The sequence below is a fragment of the Neolamprologus brichardi genome, chromosome 19, assembly GCF_056152115.1.
Source record: "Neolamprologus brichardi isolate AB-2024 chromosome 19, ASM5615211v1, whole genome shotgun sequence".
Classification (NCBI taxonomy): Eukaryota; Metazoa; Chordata; class Actinopteri; order Cichliformes; family Cichlidae; genus Neolamprologus; species Neolamprologus brichardi.
In genome coordinates, this window is record NC_142122.1 from 2735103 (window position 1) to 2752500 (window position 17398).

The following is a 17398-nucleotide window of genomic DNA, read 5'->3' on the forward strand; positions in this document are numbered from 1 at the left end:
ATCTGCCTTTATTTATTTATTTAAAGAACCCATAGGTGGGAATGTGAGTTGTCTGTCTCTGCGTGTTAGCCCTGCGACAGACAGGCGACCTGTCCAGGGTGCAGTATGGTAGCTGGAATAGCAACATACCCAAGGATGAGCAGAATGACTGATATGATGAAACTGGGATTTTGTTACACTTAATTATTGCAAACACAACTAAAACTATAACTGAAACTAATCAAAACTAAACTGAAACTAAGGATTTTCAAAAAAATAAAAACTAAACTAAACTAGCAAACAATTGGTAAAAACTAATTAAAACTGATATAAAATTGAAAATCTGAAGTCAAAACTAAATAAAAATAAAAACTAATGAAAATTGCAAAACTATTAAAACCCTGTGTATTACCCGTTTTTATTTTATTGTCTTCCAGGCGTTTTGATTTCTTTCCCTCGTGATTAATATTTGGTAGATTTTGTGGTATTGCTGTGCTGATTTGTGTTATGATTTTCTATATTTTTTCTGTATAAAATCTTTAAATCTCAGTTTTGTGACAGTGTCCCTTTATTTTTATTTATTTTTTTGACTGGTTTTAAAATATTTTCTCTCTTAAAGCCATTTTATTTTAACCTGTGACTCATGTGCGACTATATTTGGATCAAACTCTGCTGGTCTTCAATTGCTCCATTTTCACGATCAGAATTGAATTTATTAGCAGAAGCTTCTTTGCAGCATTTTGTACTTTACTATCATTGAATATTTGCTTCTTTCCTTTACCTTTTTTCTCTTCCCGCTGTCTCTCTTCTGTTTCCTCTTCTTTCTCCTTCCCTGATGGAAGCTAAGCGAAGCCAGTCCATCAGCAACTGTGTTCATCTATACGAGGCTTTGCCCACTACTAAAAGTGTTCCTATGCTGCTCCACACTGTGAGCTCTTTCTTGCCTGGTATCTCTTCTGGTAACTCTGCTTGCTCTCACAGACTCTCAGGTAAAGTATTGTGAGAGCTGCATGTGTTTGCATGTTGCGTGACCTTCGCCCAGCCTTTCCCATTCATATTCAGTCACAGTCTCTCGTATAGCACCCTGAACGTTTTATTTAATCCATGTTGTTGGATGATCTGACTAATGCATTTCTCAAGATTGTCCCGGTGCCTTGTACTGTCCTTAACAAGTGTACGTATCACCGTTGCATGTTTGCATGCCCTGTTTTTCCTCACCATGTTTCATATGCGTGAAATTTTTGTCTGTACAGTGTCTGCAAGTCACATTCCAGTGTGTTTCCATGATATTTGATCCGTATTGCACCTCTGCCTGACCATGTCTTTGTCTTCCCGACTGTCAGATGTGGAGGAGTGTCAGCTGTCAGAGTGTGGGGGAGAGGAGGAGCTGGGAGGCAGAGACAGTCCTCTGCCGCGTAGCAGCAGCACCTCAGACATCACCCAACAGCTGTCTGAGACCTTACCAGGTATATACAAGCACAAAGCACGTTTTAATCTTATGCATACACTCACTGAATACTGTATTAGGTACACCCTACAAGTACCAGATGTTTTTCCAATCATCTGTTGTCCAATCTTGCTGAGACTGTTCAAGGTGTAGCCTCAGTTTCCTGCCGCTGTAGCTCATCTCCTTCAAAGTTTCAGTTATTGCATTCAGAGATGCTCTTCTGCACACCTTGGATGTAATTAGAGGTTATTTGAGTTATTGTTGCCTTCCTATCCACTTAAAGCACTTACTGAGAACTATTGCTCACTGGATAATTTCCTTTTTTAGGACTATTCAACTATTTTTTTAGTGGAATTACTCCTCTTTTATTCAGTTTGTGTGTTCAGCTGTGATACAAATTAACCCTGAAGTGTCTTTATAAAAGAGAAGTAATCTGTCACTTCAGTTGTCTGTTTATTACACCACTATCCAGTGCAGTATTAAGATATTAATCTTATTCGGTTTTTCAAAGCAATACAAAAAAAGCAAATAACAGCTTGTTTTTCATAGTTAAAATTTTAACCTCGTGATAAAAAGGATAAAAAAAACTGACTTCTTTGCACTTGATAAGCTTGGAGCAGAAACGACTGATGCGATCGTGTAGCTCGAGTTTGCAAATGAGTTTGAACATCATATATTTGCACATACATGTACAAAAACAACCATTTAGAGAAAACAACTCAGTAAGCAAATTAAAGAAGGGTAATATTCATTCTTTTTCTTTTCAACTAGATGATGTGAGAGTGGACTTATATAGTGTGAACACTTTTTATTATTCACATTACAGTCAACTGGAATTTTTCATTTTAGCAGCTAAGCCTGATGTGTTTGATTTTTAAGCATGAATAGTTAAACAGACCTTAAACTGTATGTCAGAGATCTTTGATGTTATCATTGTTGAAGTGATGAGACGGTGGATTTATGAGCCAGTGCTAGTCAGCTTGGTTTAGAAGCTGCATTGCACTGAAACAGGTGTCTGCTAATTATTTCAGAGATGCAGTACATCCAGAGTATTCACAGCATTCTCCGGCTGGAATAAAGCTGCCACGTTAACGCCCTATTCCAAATAGATTCAATTCATTTATCACAATAAAATTCTGCACACAATAGTCAAGTGAAAAAGTTGCTTGAAATTCTGGCAAATTTCTTTAAAAAATGAAAGTATTCACAGCTCTTGCTTAATAATTTGGCAGCAATTGCAGCCTCAAGTCTTTTTGAGTATGATGCTTCAAGGTTGGCGCACCTATTTTTTTGTGGGGGGACGGACAGTTTCTCACATCCTTTGCAGAAACGGTCAAGCTTGGTCTGAATCAGGAGCATTTTCAGGACTCTCCATAGTTGTTCGGTCAGGTTCGAGTCTGGACTCTGGCTGAGGCACTCGGGGCATTCAGAGAGTCTCAAAGCCACTCCTTTGTTATCATGGCTGTGTGCTTAAGTTTCTTGTCCTGTTGGAAGATGAACCTTCAGTCCAGTCTGAGGTTCAGAGCACTCAGGAGCAAGTTATCATCAAGCATGTGTCTGTAGATTGCTGCATTTATCTTTCCCTCGATCCTGACTAATCCCCCAGTTCCTGCAGCTGAAATGCATCCCAACAACTTGATGCTGCCACCACCATGCTTTACTGTAGGGACGGTGTCCCAGCAACAATGGTTACTGTAAGGTGCTTTATATTGTAAGGTAAAGACCCTACAATAATAACAAGGGGAAAAAAATCGCATGTCCTCTATGAGCAAGCGTTTTGGCGACAGTGGGGAGGACAGAGGACAGTCTGCTGCGACCAGTTGGGGGTGAGGGGAGGATAACAGGACAAAGACATGCTGTGGAAGAGAACCAGAGATTAGTACTAACAGATAAGTGCAGAGAGGTGTACAAACACATAGTGAGTGAAAAAAGTGACTGAAGAAGAAACACTCAATGCATCATGGGAATCCCCCGGCAGCCTACACCTATTGCAGCATAACTAAGGGAGGATTCAGGGTCCCCTGATCCAGCCCTAATTATGTGCTTTGTCAAAAAGGAAAGTTTGAAGCCTAATCTTAAAAGTAGAGATAGTGTCTGTCTCCTGAATCCAAACTGGAAGCTGGTTCCACAGAAGAGGGGCCTGAAAACTGAAGGCTCTGCCTCCCGTTCTACTTTTAAATACTGTAGGAACGACAAGCAAGCCTGTGTGAGAGCGAAGTGCTCTAATCAGATGAGAGACCTTTTGGCAAACTCCAGGTGGGCTGTCATGTGCTTTTTACCTGAGAAGCATCTTCCATCTGGCTACTCGACCATTCAGGCCTGAAGTGCTGCAGAAATGGTTCTTTTAGAAGTTTCTCCTCTCTCTGGAGCTCTGGCGCTCGATCAGAGTGATAATCGGGTTCTTGGTCACCTTCCTGACGTATGCCTGTGTGCTCTGATTGGTCAGACGACCTGCTTTAAACATATTCATTTATTTATTTTTTAGAATTAAGATCAGGGCTACAGGGATTAACTGAACATGTTCCAGTTTTTGGTAGAGACCAAATCAGAACTGTTTGTTGCCTTTCAGTCCAGCAGAGAGAGTACTCGCCTACTTCCTGTGGTTCTGATAGCAGGATGTCTGAGGGCAGGACTGAGAGCAGTGAACCGCCTGTGGTGAGAACATTCATCTTCAACCATCGTGTTAGCTTAAAATAAGATTGATCGACGCTTGGTTCATCTGTTTACATGTTTGTCTTTGTTGTAGATCCTGATCCGACGGACCAGCAGCTCAGCTGAGACAGAGTGCAATACTGAGGGACACGCAAACTACACGAGGCCCAAGCTCAGAGAGAAAAGTTGGACGTTATAATCACTGTTCTGTTTTAATGTTAAACATAAATTGCTTTTTAAAAATGTGAATTTTCATCAGCATACTCTAAGACTATAGCATAAATATGTAATTGTTGCATTGGATATTACAGTTTTCCTTACAGAGCTAGTAGGCTCCATTCGAAGCTTCTTTTGCTTTTTTTCTTTCATGAATTTAATCTTTTCACCTTACCCAGGTGAGAGTGTTAGTAGCGAGACGTCCAATGGCTACCTCAATGAGGCTGAAGTTACCTGGCAGGCGTTTGACGAGGAAGCTGATAATCAGTCCACGCAGTCGGCACACATGGACGTAACAGTTGATCCTCAGAGCCAGGGGAGTCTGCTGCTCAGCCATAACGAAGCTTTAGCAGGTAGAAACTCACAGCAAGCCCCTAAATCTTGATCCAAGTGTCTCTATTAAATGTCTCTGTTTAGCTGTGCTTGTTCCAGTTTGTTTGAGCTAACACATCCAGTCAGAGTACTTGATTTATGTCTGTCTGCAGCCTGCAGCTGGTTTGATACATATAATAGTTAGCAACAGAGCTAATGTCCTCATTATTATAAAGGAAGCCCTTTGTGACCATTCATCACAGTGATTCAATTATTTGGGAGACTTCAGCAGTTGTGCAGTTGATCTTGATTGATTGATCGATCTTAGGAAGGTTAAAAAACCTAATATTGGCTAGATGACTTCTCCCAAGCAATTTAAGATTTTAAATGTGCTCAGAGTTTGAAAAGTGGAAATGTTATGAAAGGAAAAGTAACCTGTGGTCTCTGGTTTGTTTGAGGTATCTACAGATGTTTCACAAATTTAAAGATGCGCTGTTGTAGTCTGGAGAAGAACCACCACAGCATCATTTTAGTTTTTGCCCCTTGGAGGGATAGAACACATTTTTTCCAGGAAATATTCCCATATTTGGTTTTCTGATGCTGTGCAACACACAGGTGCAAAACCTCATAGGTACTGTCTCATGTGTAATCAGATAGGAAGTGAAGTGGTGACTGTGGATAGGATGTGATTCACATAAGGACATAAGGAGACTACTCCCATCAGGATAGAGATGTTTCATTATCCAGGAAAAATGGAGGAGGGGCTTGAATTAGCTGGTTTGTTTGTTTGTTTTTCCCTTAATTTGTCATCTGTCAATTTCTGTGAGGGGGGGGGGGGATTACCAAAACATCCCTTCAGCTTCGAGGCTTTTTATTTATTCCCTCCCCCCTCGTGTATGCAGATATTGTCGCCCCCCTGTCTGCCCTTCCCACCCTTGTACGTGAACGTCTGTGTTTCCCACATTGTGATCACTGCCCCTCTGCTCTGTTCCTCAAACCCAGTTTGATCCATGTCCACTTGTTGTTTTTAGGTCCTGAGTGTGCTCTCCCTACCCACTCCGCATCCCCGTCCTACCACCACAACCACCAAAACCACTACCACTACCCCCAGAATCCCCCCGCTTCACCAGCCCTGCTGGTGCACACAGAGTGCCCACGGGATTGCCCCCTGGACGACACCATGCATCAGTCTGTCTTACACATGCCACACCACTTGGGTACTGCTCCCTAGCTGCTACTCATCATGTAGACCAGTCTTCATCTGCATTTCACTTCTTTGTCTTAAATTCTCCTTGTTGATTTTTCTATTTTCTTTTTGTTTGTTTGGTTTGATGCTACTCGTACTTAAAGTAGTTGCTTTGTCATTATTCTGCACACATAATACAAAATAATTGTTCTTTTGTTTCTTCTTGTAAACAAATGAGCAATCTTTTGTCTTTTTTTTCTGCAACTAAATTTAAAAACAGTGAAACAGAAAAAACCTTCACAAGTCATTCGAATCACCTCACACCAGCTACACTATCATCTGTCTTTCCAAGCCTTTACTCCCTCAGGTTCTCATTGCTCTCCTGCTGCCCACTAGGTGGCACTGTCCTGCCACAATTCACTTGGATGATGCATGTGGTTTCTGCCTGTTTCCCAAAAGTATTTGAGTGTTTTATTCACTTGCATAATGCCTTTTGGGAAAATGCACCAGATAACTTAAGGATTTGGTCAACAGCTGCTCTAACGACGCATTAGCTTTGAGAGTCAAATCAAATCATTTTACTATAATTGTATAAAGTTGATCTGCATTTGTTGACTGAATCCGTTCAGCTAAATAAAATGAAGTCTTTCTTGGCAAAGTGTTGGCAAATAATAATTTCTGTAACCCCCATCACCCATTACTCTTTCTATGTGACCATGCAGATAGCAGTGAGTTTCTGGCTGATGATGTCAGCATCATTGCTGGTGGGACTCTGACTGGCTGGCATGCTGATTCAGCCTTCGTCCTGTGGCGGAGAATTTTGGGTATCCTGGGAGATGTCAACAATATCCGCTGCCCCAAAATCCACGCCAAGGTCTTCTCCTATCTCTATGAGCTGTGGCACAAGCTGGCCAAGGTACAATAAAGACATAATCAGCTGATGATAAACTAGTAATTCCATATGTCATGTGTACATCAAAGTGATGCTTTTAAATCCTCTTTATGTCAAAGACAGGTAAAATTTCTATAAATAAATATGACATTTTAAATCAGAGATTGTATTCTGTTTATCCCAAAGCAGAGAGTTTGAACCAAACATTAGATATGATGTGTTATTCAATGAAGGGAAATGTGTGCTTACAGATTCGGGACAATCTTGGGATTAGTGTGGACAACCAGTCTTCTCCGCCCCAACCTCCCTTCATCCCACCTCTTCGAATGCTTGCGTCCTGGCTTTTCAGGGTATGAACAATGCAAAGACACAGCAGATGTTCAAAAAACTTTTTATCTGTTAGTGTGCACACAAGCTTAAACCTAAAAATAATTTATAGTCTGATTGCCGGATCCACTGTCATGTCATTAAAAGTAAATATTAAAGCATTTAGAGTGAATTTCTCAATCGGCGCTATTTGGGGGGAAAAAATCTGGGAGGATCTTATAATGCTCAGGAGGCAATATCATTACATTTCCAGGAGCAGCAAAAAGTAATTAATGCAGCTGAATGGTTAGCCTTGGCGGCAACGAACATATTAGTATTATCTAATCAAAGTGTTTATGCAAACCAATAAAAGGAAGAATGTTGCCTCGATCTGTGTTATCTCTGTATGAGGGGAAAAAAAATTTTAATGGATGGGGGACAAAATGCATCAGCTTCTCAAGCCTCTGCTGCAGCTTAATAGATTCTAAGTGTCTCCAGCTCCTCGTAATAGCACTCCTCCCCTCTTTAGGCCACCATGCTGCCTGCAGAGTACAAGGCTGGCAAACTGCAGGCCTTCAAGCTGATCTGTGAGATGATGACCAGGCACCAGGATGTGCTCCCCAACAGTGATTTCCTGGTGCACCTTTACCACATCATGCACAAGGGCTTCACGAGCGATGACCCGGTAAGGCTCCTGCACAGAAGCTGCCAGTTGTTCCTCTTTCCTCCAGTAGATGGCGCATTGGTCAAATCAATGTGCATCAGCCCTGATTAAAAACTGGAAAGCAATTAAGGCTGTTTGTTTTTGTCAGTTTGCCATTTACCTTTTTTAACGTGTGATTTTTGTCGTATTCAACTGGTTGTATTTGCTGCAATCTTTGTACTCGTGTCAGTACTAGTCATGTGTTTGGAGTGATGAGTTCGGTTCAAGGGTTTCCTGGCAGGAGTGAGGACACAGTTTATATAGGGTTATGATTGTGACCCTTGTTTTATTAAGAAAAGAAGGTGAGGAGGAACGTTACTGTGTTTTGGCATCTTCCACCTCCTTCAGCCACACCCTTCCTAGTATTCAGGTCGGGCTTTGCTCCATTGCTTCTGCACAAAGCTGAGTGGTTATGAATGGAGTTCCTCTAAATAAAAAAGTGAAGATGAAAATGTGTGTTTTGCATGCTACTGTGTGTGTGTATATAAAGGACTGTAGATTTATCTATGCCCTCCTGGCTGGGTTTCTGTTGCGCGTTGGCTGTGTGACAAGCTTATTAGAATGTTTTCCATGTCGTTAAATAATGTTTTGAGCCCCTGCCGCGTATACGTGATTAATTAAGGACTGACGTCTGTCGCGCTCCGTTAGACTGACACGTCGGCCGGGGGCCCGGAGTAGACTGGCCCGCCCGCCTCTGTGTATGCGAGTGTGTGTGTGTGAAGGAGTGGGAGGGGAGCCTGGGGAACGTAGTGCAGAGTAGAGCAATGAGGGGGGCACTCTGAGAGAGCAGGCAGCATTCTCAAGCTTTTGTTGTGGCTCTGTATAATGCGTTGGGGGGCCAGAGCCAGGCTGGCCACTGAAGCATGCTCAAATTGGCCAGAGAAAAGAGTCCTCACGCCACACAATAGAGGACAGCCGCACGCCTGCTTAACATAAGAAAGTGGCTCTTACTCTCCTCCTCCTTCCTCTCTGCCTTCACCCCACCCACCCCCCACCCCAATGCACATAAAACATTTGCGATTTTGATTTCTTTCAAAGCATACAAATATTTTTAAGCTTCTTTATTTATAAGCTTTTTCTGGAGGCTACAGTTATACGACTTATTTTCTTTGTGCGTTTAATATTAGACATCTGAAGATGTTTGGTCTTTTTGTTCAACAGCATCTCTCATATCTTTATAAATGAACGCTGAATGTGTAGTCTGCCTTAAACAGCCATGCTTTATAGACGGCAGGGGGAATCCCAGTGAATATAAAATCATCTAAGCTTGGAGGAAAATGACATTTCCCTTGGAGGGATTCTCCTTCCAACTGACAGAGTGCCAAGGTCAGGGCTATTGTCCTGCTAGTCTGTCAGTCTCTGGTCACTGGTCTCACAAAAGCATGACCACGACACAATGGCAGTAATCTATCTAATAGGTCTGCAATCTGGAGTGCAATAGTCAACAGCATATTTTGCTAAACATAACAAGTGCACACAAAGCTTTAATGCATCTATTCACCTTTTATTCTTTAGGTTGAAGGGCTCGAAAGCGCTAACACATTTGCACAAACGCACAGATTTCAGCACCTGTGCAGAGCTGGCTTCTCCTTTTAACTCGGTTCATCTTGTCATTCCCTAAAAGGAGGCTGCTGCATAATTTATATAGCGTCAGATTAAAATGTGAAGGTTGACCCGTAGGCCACCGACACGGCTGTTGATTAAACTGCTCGTGGCTACAACAGCCCGCAGGTAGGTTATTATCCCTTTCTTACAACTTGTGAATGAATTACAATAGGAAATATGTCCCCGTGCTAAACTGTACATTTAAATTGGTAAATTTCGGGATTCTGTGCAGAGTGATGTAATGCCAGAATGAACCCCGTCACCCCAGGGGCCAGCAGGTGGAAAGCGTTTGCTTTCGTGAAAATGAGGCCACATAAAAAGGCCTGAGGTGGCTCTATTCAGAGTTACGTTAATGCACCTTTTGTTGATGCAGGGGCTATTCCTACTGCCAACACAGCGCCGCATGCGGTTATTCCCTTTCCACATTTCTCTGTTCTGATTTCTATACACACTTCAAATCAGGTTCCCTCTACTTGCACGTACAATTGAAAGCACTTTGCATTCTACATTTGCGGCTTCCTCTAAAATGCTCATTTCAGGCAATCAAGAAACAGTTTGTTGCCTGCTAATTACCTCTGACTGCACTACACATTATGCTTCAGAGGTCAATTACCAACAAAACGAGGGTAAAATGGGCCCTCAATCCCGAAGCTCTTCCCACCAATTTTCCACATGTGTTGCTGGTGTTGGTTTGACTTCCTAGTAGTCTTCTGTGTTTATTCTATTCTTTTGTTCACCTGGATTCCCTGTTTACCAAAGCTCTGGGTGATTAATGTCGCGCATAGATAGTGGTACTGTGTGTGATTGAGAGAGAGAGAGAGAAATTGTGTTTGTTAAGGTGCCCTTCGCTTCAGCTAGAAACGGGCTGATGTTTGAACTGTCCGATTTACACAAGTTTATGGCCAAGAAGGCAGGTGTTCGGAGCCTGGACCTTGCCTTCATACGCAAATATGCGCACGCATGACTCAGATAAGAGAGACGGCGATCTTTCCGTCTTATTTAGATGCTGCATTCTTTTATTCTTAAACTAATTTTTTTTTTTTTTTTCCCAAGAGTATTTCCTGTGTCTGTCAATAGCGAAGAAACGTCTTTGCTGTAAGATTAGCAGCTAAATATAGTCTGGAAATTCTCAAGCATCCTTTTACGCTCTTCACTAGCGCAGTGTTATACTGTACATACTTGAGCAGTTTGTGCAATACAGCATATGCCTGTGTTGAAAGAGCACCCATCTGCCACTGAGCCGCCTGCACCTCAACCAAACAATACCTTGTCTCTGGCTTTAATTACAGGTTTGCTTGTGTGTGTACATACATGTGACTCTTGAAAGTTGAGGTCTTTTGTTCTCCCTCTTATCCACTGTGAACAATCCATCTGCTGTCTCTCTCTTCTGTCTGTCTTTCCCACTCTGTATTTTTCCCCTTTTTTTTGTCCTTTAGTGACATGCACTGTTGAGTGCTTTACTCTCCTCAGCACGCTTAAAATGCTTAGCCTACCTGTTGAAGTGAAAAGCTTTCTCGGTGCCACGTCTCTCACACTGTGGCCCATTTACAAAATATTTCTGATACTGCTTCACTCCACCCACACTAAAGACACGCGAGGCTCCCCCCCAAATGCAAAAATCCCCGGCTGTAATTGTAAACATTCTGGAGAATTAAAAGGAAAAAAATCCGTTTTTGTTCTGTTATTCAGGCTGTTCCTAAATAAAGTCTGCAGAGATATAATAACGGAGATTGCTGCAGACGTGATGACAGTTTATCTGTGTCCATGCTTATCATCAGGATGTTTTGAACACCATCATCCGCTCCTGCTCTCCTCGATTCTTCTTCCTCGGCTTGCCGGGCTTCACAATGCTGATTGGAGATTTCATCGCTGCTGCTGCCTGCGTCCTCACCTCTGGCTCCTCAGAGGTACAAACACACTTTCAACTTTTATTTGATATTTCAGTCATACAGGAATTTATGAGTCAAGAACTAGAAAAAGGTTTCAGATTCAAATCAGCAGCGCTGTAAATCTGCAACAAAGATGATAAAATTCTTCACAAAAAAATCATAAATCATCCTTCTCATGTTTTGCAGCTGTTTGACGTTGAAAAGCTGATATTGTTTTGTGAAATTTTTATGCTTTTAGCAATAAAAAATTTATTTGAGGCACCAAATAGCAGAAATGTTAAAACTCACAAGAAAAAATACAAACTGCACTTACATGTAGGACTGAGCAACTGTGGCTGAAATTAGATTATAGATATTTTGTCTTACTATGATGGATGACTTCATGTTTGAGGACTAAATATATAAATATAATACTTAAATATCATTTTTTCATTAAATCCACACAAGTATTAAATGAAAAGTCTTAATATGACTGTTGGTCATGTTCAGTTAATGTTGTAGACCAGCGGTCCCCAACCCCCGGGCCTCAGACCGGTACCGGTCCGTGAGTACCGGTACCGGGCCGCGAGAGTTGAGGCTCAGGTGTGAAATGTATAGTTTTCAGGGTTTTTATCGGTTCTCAGCGTTATTTTGTTATCGTTTTTATCGTTTACTCGGTTTTCCTGGGTCTTTTCACGTGTGTTATGAATAAATCTTCTTTTTTTCGGTACCAGTACTAGTTTTATTTTGTTGTATTTATCCACGACACCTTAAAAGCCGGTCTGTGAAAATATTGTCGGGCATAAACCGGTCCGTGGCGCAAAAAAGGTTGGAGACCGCTGTTGTAGACCATCTGTACAAGTGAGCATATGGACTTTAGATAGAGAGAGCTGATCTGGAGCAGATCAATATTATGGCCGCTATCTGTTACTTGCACAGCTTTAAAGCCGAATATGGTTCAGTTGATGTTAACGGTCATTTATCAGGTGTGTATGTGTCGCTTCTTCCTGTTTTTTCCATTGCACGTATCTCCCAGCATAGATTTGTTCTCCTCAGTTTAACAGCAGCTCATCAGGTGCAGCAGCACAACCTGCTACAGAGCTGCACCCATCATGCATTTAATCAATCATTTTGTTGTCCAGCGCCTAACATGCACGATGTTTTTCCGTCAGCAGAATCATGAATAAAGATGCAATTAAATCCGCGAGCTCCCTCAAATCCTCCTCCATCGTATGTGTTCTGCGCCTTTTGCCTGAAGCGGGTTGTTTATGTGTTTGTTTCGGGTATTAATGATGCCGTGGGTTTGGTTTTCTTTTTTTAAAATTTCCTCCAGGCTCCAAGGGTGGAAGCTCAGACGATCCTGGGCTCCCTCGTGTGTTTCCCAAACCTCTACCTCCAGATTCCTATACTGCACCGTGTGCCTGGCTCTGATGACATCAATGTGAGCAATGAGGATATCAAGGTAAACGCTCATGATGTGCAGTGACGGGAATACGGACACTTCATATAAAAGCAGATGCTGTTTTAGTTAGGATCAATCAGTCGTCTGCCGTGTGAATCATGACAAACTTATCCTAAACGTTATTAGATACAGCAGTGTGAACATCACACTGATTTAACATGACTACAAGGCTGTGTTACAGCTAGTGGCGTCTTATTGTTATAAAGATGAAGGAAGGAATGGCTTCTATTGTCACTGAGAACTGTTAACTGGTGTCGTTTCTGTTCAGAATTACTTGGTCAACATCCTGCTGGAGACGGCAACCAAGGAGCACTATGAAGGGGCGAGGTATGATTAGTAATTCTTTTGTTGCACTGTCGAGCCCAAGTAGAGCTGGGCGATATAAGATTTTTTTCATATCACGATATGTTTTTTTCATTTCAGGCGATAATGATATAAGCCAAATAACTATATTTGTAAGATTTAAATGTGCCGTTGCTCACAAGTAAAATGTGAAATAATCAGCAGCTTGTTTTGATTTAAATATTTATTTCCCATAATAAGTTCAACAGGGTAGATGTGCTTAAGGAACATGAGACTTTTCAGATAAATAAAGGCAAATATTGCAAACTACACAAAAGGCAGCCGCTAAAGTGTTTACGTTTCAAAATAGAACAAACAAAACAGACTAAATTGTCAATTCCACTTAGAAACAAAATATTCATTCTAAAAATAAATCTTTGTTTTACAGAAGAACAGACAAAATTGACTAACTTTTGTCAACATCAAATAAACTGAGAACTAAAAGGAAATTCTCAATCTCTCCTTGTTGTATAGCTGAGCTTTTCAAACAGTTTTAACAGTTACTTTAGTCTGACAAAAGCCGAATAACGAATTAGCGCTTCCAGTCAGAAAGCGATTTATTGTATTTCCAGACTTGCTTTCGGCACAATTTACAGTGCGCGCTACTCTGTTTGTTGTCAGACTTGAAATAGCTGAAATACCTTCACACTTCGGAGCTTCTGTGGCTCTTCCGTTCAACAATCTCTCCGGTATTGGAACCATCATCTGTTTTCTCTTCGGTAACCTTCGGTCACGCTCTCGGTTGATTTTTCTCTAGTCAGCACACCCATTTCCTCCATTACCCGGGCGGCACGGCGGCTGGCTGCTTCCCAAACAAATACACATGTGCGGCTTGGCACTTGTGCTGTACTTAACAAGTCACCTGACGTGACGCTGCGGCTGTGATTGGTTCGGCTCTGCGCTACTTAATTTGGATTGGCTGTTCTTTTTTTTTTTTTTTCTTTTTTTTAAGAGGCCAAGCTAGATGAGGCCTATCACAATAGTTTAACTTTTCTATCGAGAAAAAGTTATTTCACAATACATATCGTTATCGTTCTATCGCCCAGCTCTAACTGTCTGATATGATCACGTTTTACACACGTTCCAAGAAAAGGTTCGGGAACCTGCTCGTCACTGTTTCTATGTTGATCTCTCCTCGATAAACACAGAATACATATTTTTTAAGAATCTTGTCCACCTGCTTTTGTAATCTTTGGATTACACCTGCCTCTCCTCCTCCTGCTCTATCATATTGTTGTTATTGTCATCATGACATGTTTTGAAATGCTTCTGCAGCCTTTTCCTGCTTCGTTCTTCCACTAAATTGTCATTGAGGCGTTGTTGACACCAGCCAATCATTTCTAAGAGGGGCAGACTAACTAACCACACTTTACCAGCCTCCTCTTTGGAGAAGCACCTCTACAGCCAACACTTCCAATCTCAAAACTCACTCAAGTAGCTTGTGGAGAACTGATTAGCATCGAGGTTCACTTCATTTTTCCAGGCTGCACTGTGAATGATTAGTGTTCAATAAAGACACAAACTGGAGCGCTTTAGTTTGGTTGTACTTTGTTTGTCTACAAATCCGTGCAGACATGTAGTCCAACATTTAGTTTCTCTTTGCAGCTGCACATTTCTGCATACATAAGGAATTTGAAGAGGCTAATGGTGGTGAAGCAGTGGCTACCCGTCATTAAAATTTGATGCAACGCTTCTAAAGCCTGTTTGCAAAAAAAAAAAGTCCAAATGTTCATGGTTTTAATTATACAGTAGTTCTGAAAACATCTGATCCCATTCAGATCCTGCTCTACTTAAATCTGCACATTTTGTCCTCTGCTGCTGCCCTTCAGGTGCATTGCCGTGTGCAGCCTGGGTCTGTGGGTGTGTGAGGAGCTAATGCAAAAGAACATCCACCCCCAGGTTAAAGATGCCATCAATGTTTTGGGAGTGACACTAAAGGTGAGTGAACCTCTGACCCGAGGACGCTGCATTTGCGCATTTCCAGTTTCATGTACAAGAAACTGCAGGTGCGCTTTTTTGAAATGCTTGCGTCATGTGCTGAGAACGCAGATAAGCCCGCTGTCCTGAAATGAATGGGTGTTGGAAGCTGTTTTTTCTTTTGCCGTGCAAACCTTACATTGTTCATCTCAAACTAAAATGACAGTTGATTACATAAAAGGACTGCAGAGAAATTTTCAACACGGGCAAAAAGTGTGAGAATAAAATGTGACTCGGGGGTATATTCTGGAACAGGCCTTTTTTCTCCCTAAGTGAAGAGATGCAGAGAAGCTGTGGGTTTGTGGGCTTTTTTGGTTTAGTTTCTTTTTTTTCTTCCATGGGAAAAGGGTTTGGGGCGGTGGCGTAATTTCCAGGCTGCTCACTCTCAGTAGATGTGGGCCAATTTAAGCAGCTACATCTCCCAGCTTCCTGCTCGAGCAAAGCCCCCACCCATCCCCTCGCCCCCTTCTCTAATGGAGCAGTAATCACTCCCCTGTACAACTTGACACACAGACTCAGCCAGCCCCAAAATAGAGGGTATATGCTGGGTGGGGGATCTAGGGGGAAGAGTGGCACTGAGAGTCTCTTTTCTAAAAGCAGGTGCTGAACTCTCAGGGCCCCTTTTTGTGTTTGGCCATTTCTGCACTCCCCACATTGTCTGCCCTTGTTACATGTTGAGAGGCATTCAGCTGGAAGAAATAGGAAATTCTATTTCTCCACAAAGAATTTCAAATCACTGAAGAAATCCACATTTGAAAGAAAATTGTCAACAGCTCAATTCTTTCCTTCAATGAGTCTGGGGAAAATGAACCATGGTTTGAAGTGAAATGAAATTATGCTGATTATCTGCACAGTAAGTGCAAAACTAAATTTAAGGAAAATTACTGCAAATTTTGGCACAGTCAGTGTGTCCCCAAACTTTTTTCCCTGTCTTTAATCAGCATTGTCCCTCTGCTGCTTTACAAATTAGGTGACACAAATGCAGCAAGAGATTTTGTTCCTGCGTCACTCTCTGGAAGCTCTGAAAGAGACATTTAAAAGCCTTAAAATCAGGGATTCTGCAGATAATTAATGTTCTTAAGATCACACATTACATTCAAAGTACTTCTGTAGTTCGAGCGTCTTTAAAAAAAACTGGCCCATTTTTTAAGTGTAAGGAGAGGCTCCACTGAGGTTTATGTATCTGCAAAATTTAAAGAGTATCATGATAAAACACGTTCTTTCCTGCAGTGTTTAGATTGAAAATGAACTATTGGTTAGATTAAAAGTTCCAATGAAGATAAACATAAAAAATGGTTGTTTTTGGGGGTTTTTGAAGCATGACTCCCCAGGTTTTTGTCAAACCTGATAGCCGATGTCATACCAGAATGATTTGACCATGTTCCAAAAAGCTTCTTGTGATGACAGGAGAGCTTGACTTTCTCGCTCTTCAAACACGAGGTCAGCTGAGTCGAGGTCATTGAGGGTGGAAGAAAGTCTACGACAGTAGTTCCTGCACAGCTCTGGGATGTGTTTGGACGGGAGTGTGAATCCTTGTTTGCAGAGATGCAAATCAGAGGGTGGAGCATGTCTCTGCAGAATCGAGAGGATTGATATTCCCATCAGTCTTTCTTATCCTTCTGTTACTGCCGTAGGTTTCAGAGATGGATTCATCTGTAATCAAGTGTGAAATGCTGGTATGTCTTAGCCCAACCTAAGCATTTGGCCTTGTTTCCCCTCCTGAAAAGTTTACTGACCTTTAACTTTGCTTTTTTTAAGTGTTAAATTCTTTATTCAGCAGACTTTTTTCCTTCAGGTCTGCCTATCTGATCCCTTTTCCTTAAAGTGTTTCAGAGGTCTTACTGTGGGTACTGTCCTCTCACAAGTCTTCAGTGTATTTTACCCTCTTTGACACTGAAACTTGTCTTACTTCTGATACCTCGATCACATCGGGTTATTTAACTCTGCTGGAAACTTGAGGCACTTTAAGTAAGATTTTGTTGAATAAGCCTCTTGTGAATTGATCAAATCCACCTCTTAAAATGGTCAGTGCCACAAAGCTCCTACAGCTCCACCTTAATGCTCCTACAGCTCCACCTTGATTAAAACAAAACATCTTAAATGTCTTCCTCCATTGTATATACATTTTATATCCCTAAACTTACTGATTATCTTCAGTTTGACATGAAAACATGACAGATATTCAACATTGTAGCAGGGTCCCACTATACGCTTCTATTGCAAAATTATGTTTTTATATACACTTGTACATGTGTGAATACACACATCTGGCATTGCATTAGTTAACTCTTTCTAATACCAGGTGGGACCCTCTTTAACCTTGAGAACTGTTTTAATTCTGCAAGGCGCAGATTCAAGGTGCAGGAAGCATTCCTCAGAGATTTTGGTCCATATCAACATGATCACATCGCACAGCTGCTGCAGATGTGAATCTGCTGCTCCACCACATCC

General features: G+C 41.6%; 1 protein-coding gene across 10 annotated transcripts in view; it reads left to right on the forward strand.

The window, feature by feature from the left end:
* ralgapa2 (Ral GTPase activating protein catalytic subunit alpha 2) overlaps positions 1 to 17398 on the forward strand; it is a 104270-nt gene that overhangs the window by 43085 nt on the left and 43787 nt on the right. For 8 of the 10 annotated variants that reach the window (XR_015716973.1, XM_087833123.1, XM_087833114.1 and 5 more), the window contains exons 17-29: positions 822 to 968; positions 1323 to 1445; positions 3996 to 4081; positions 4173 to 4263; positions 4474 to 4647; positions 5638 to 5823; positions 6515 to 6708; positions 6936 to 7034; positions 7520 to 7675; positions 11077 to 11205; positions 12500 to 12628; positions 12897 to 12955; positions 14800 to 14908. Coding sequence is in view for 9 of the 10 variants with exons in the window: in XM_087833123.1 (XP_087689249.1) it covers positions 822 to 968; positions 1323 to 1445; positions 3996 to 4081; positions 4173 to 4263; positions 4474 to 4647; positions 5638 to 5823; positions 6515 to 6708; positions 6936 to 7034; positions 7520 to 7675; positions 11077 to 11205; positions 12500 to 12628; positions 12897 to 12955; positions 14800 to 14908 (1682 nt within the window). In the remaining variant the exon portion in view is untranslated. The remainder of the gene's footprint in view (positions 1 to 821; positions 969 to 1322; positions 1446 to 3995; positions 4082 to 4172; positions 4264 to 4473; positions 4648 to 5637; positions 5824 to 6514; positions 6709 to 6935; positions 7035 to 7519; positions 7676 to 11076; positions 11206 to 12499; positions 12629 to 12896; positions 12956 to 14799; positions 14909 to 17398) is intronic. The other 2 variants (XM_087833122.1, XM_087833118.1) reach the window with 2 other exon arrangements.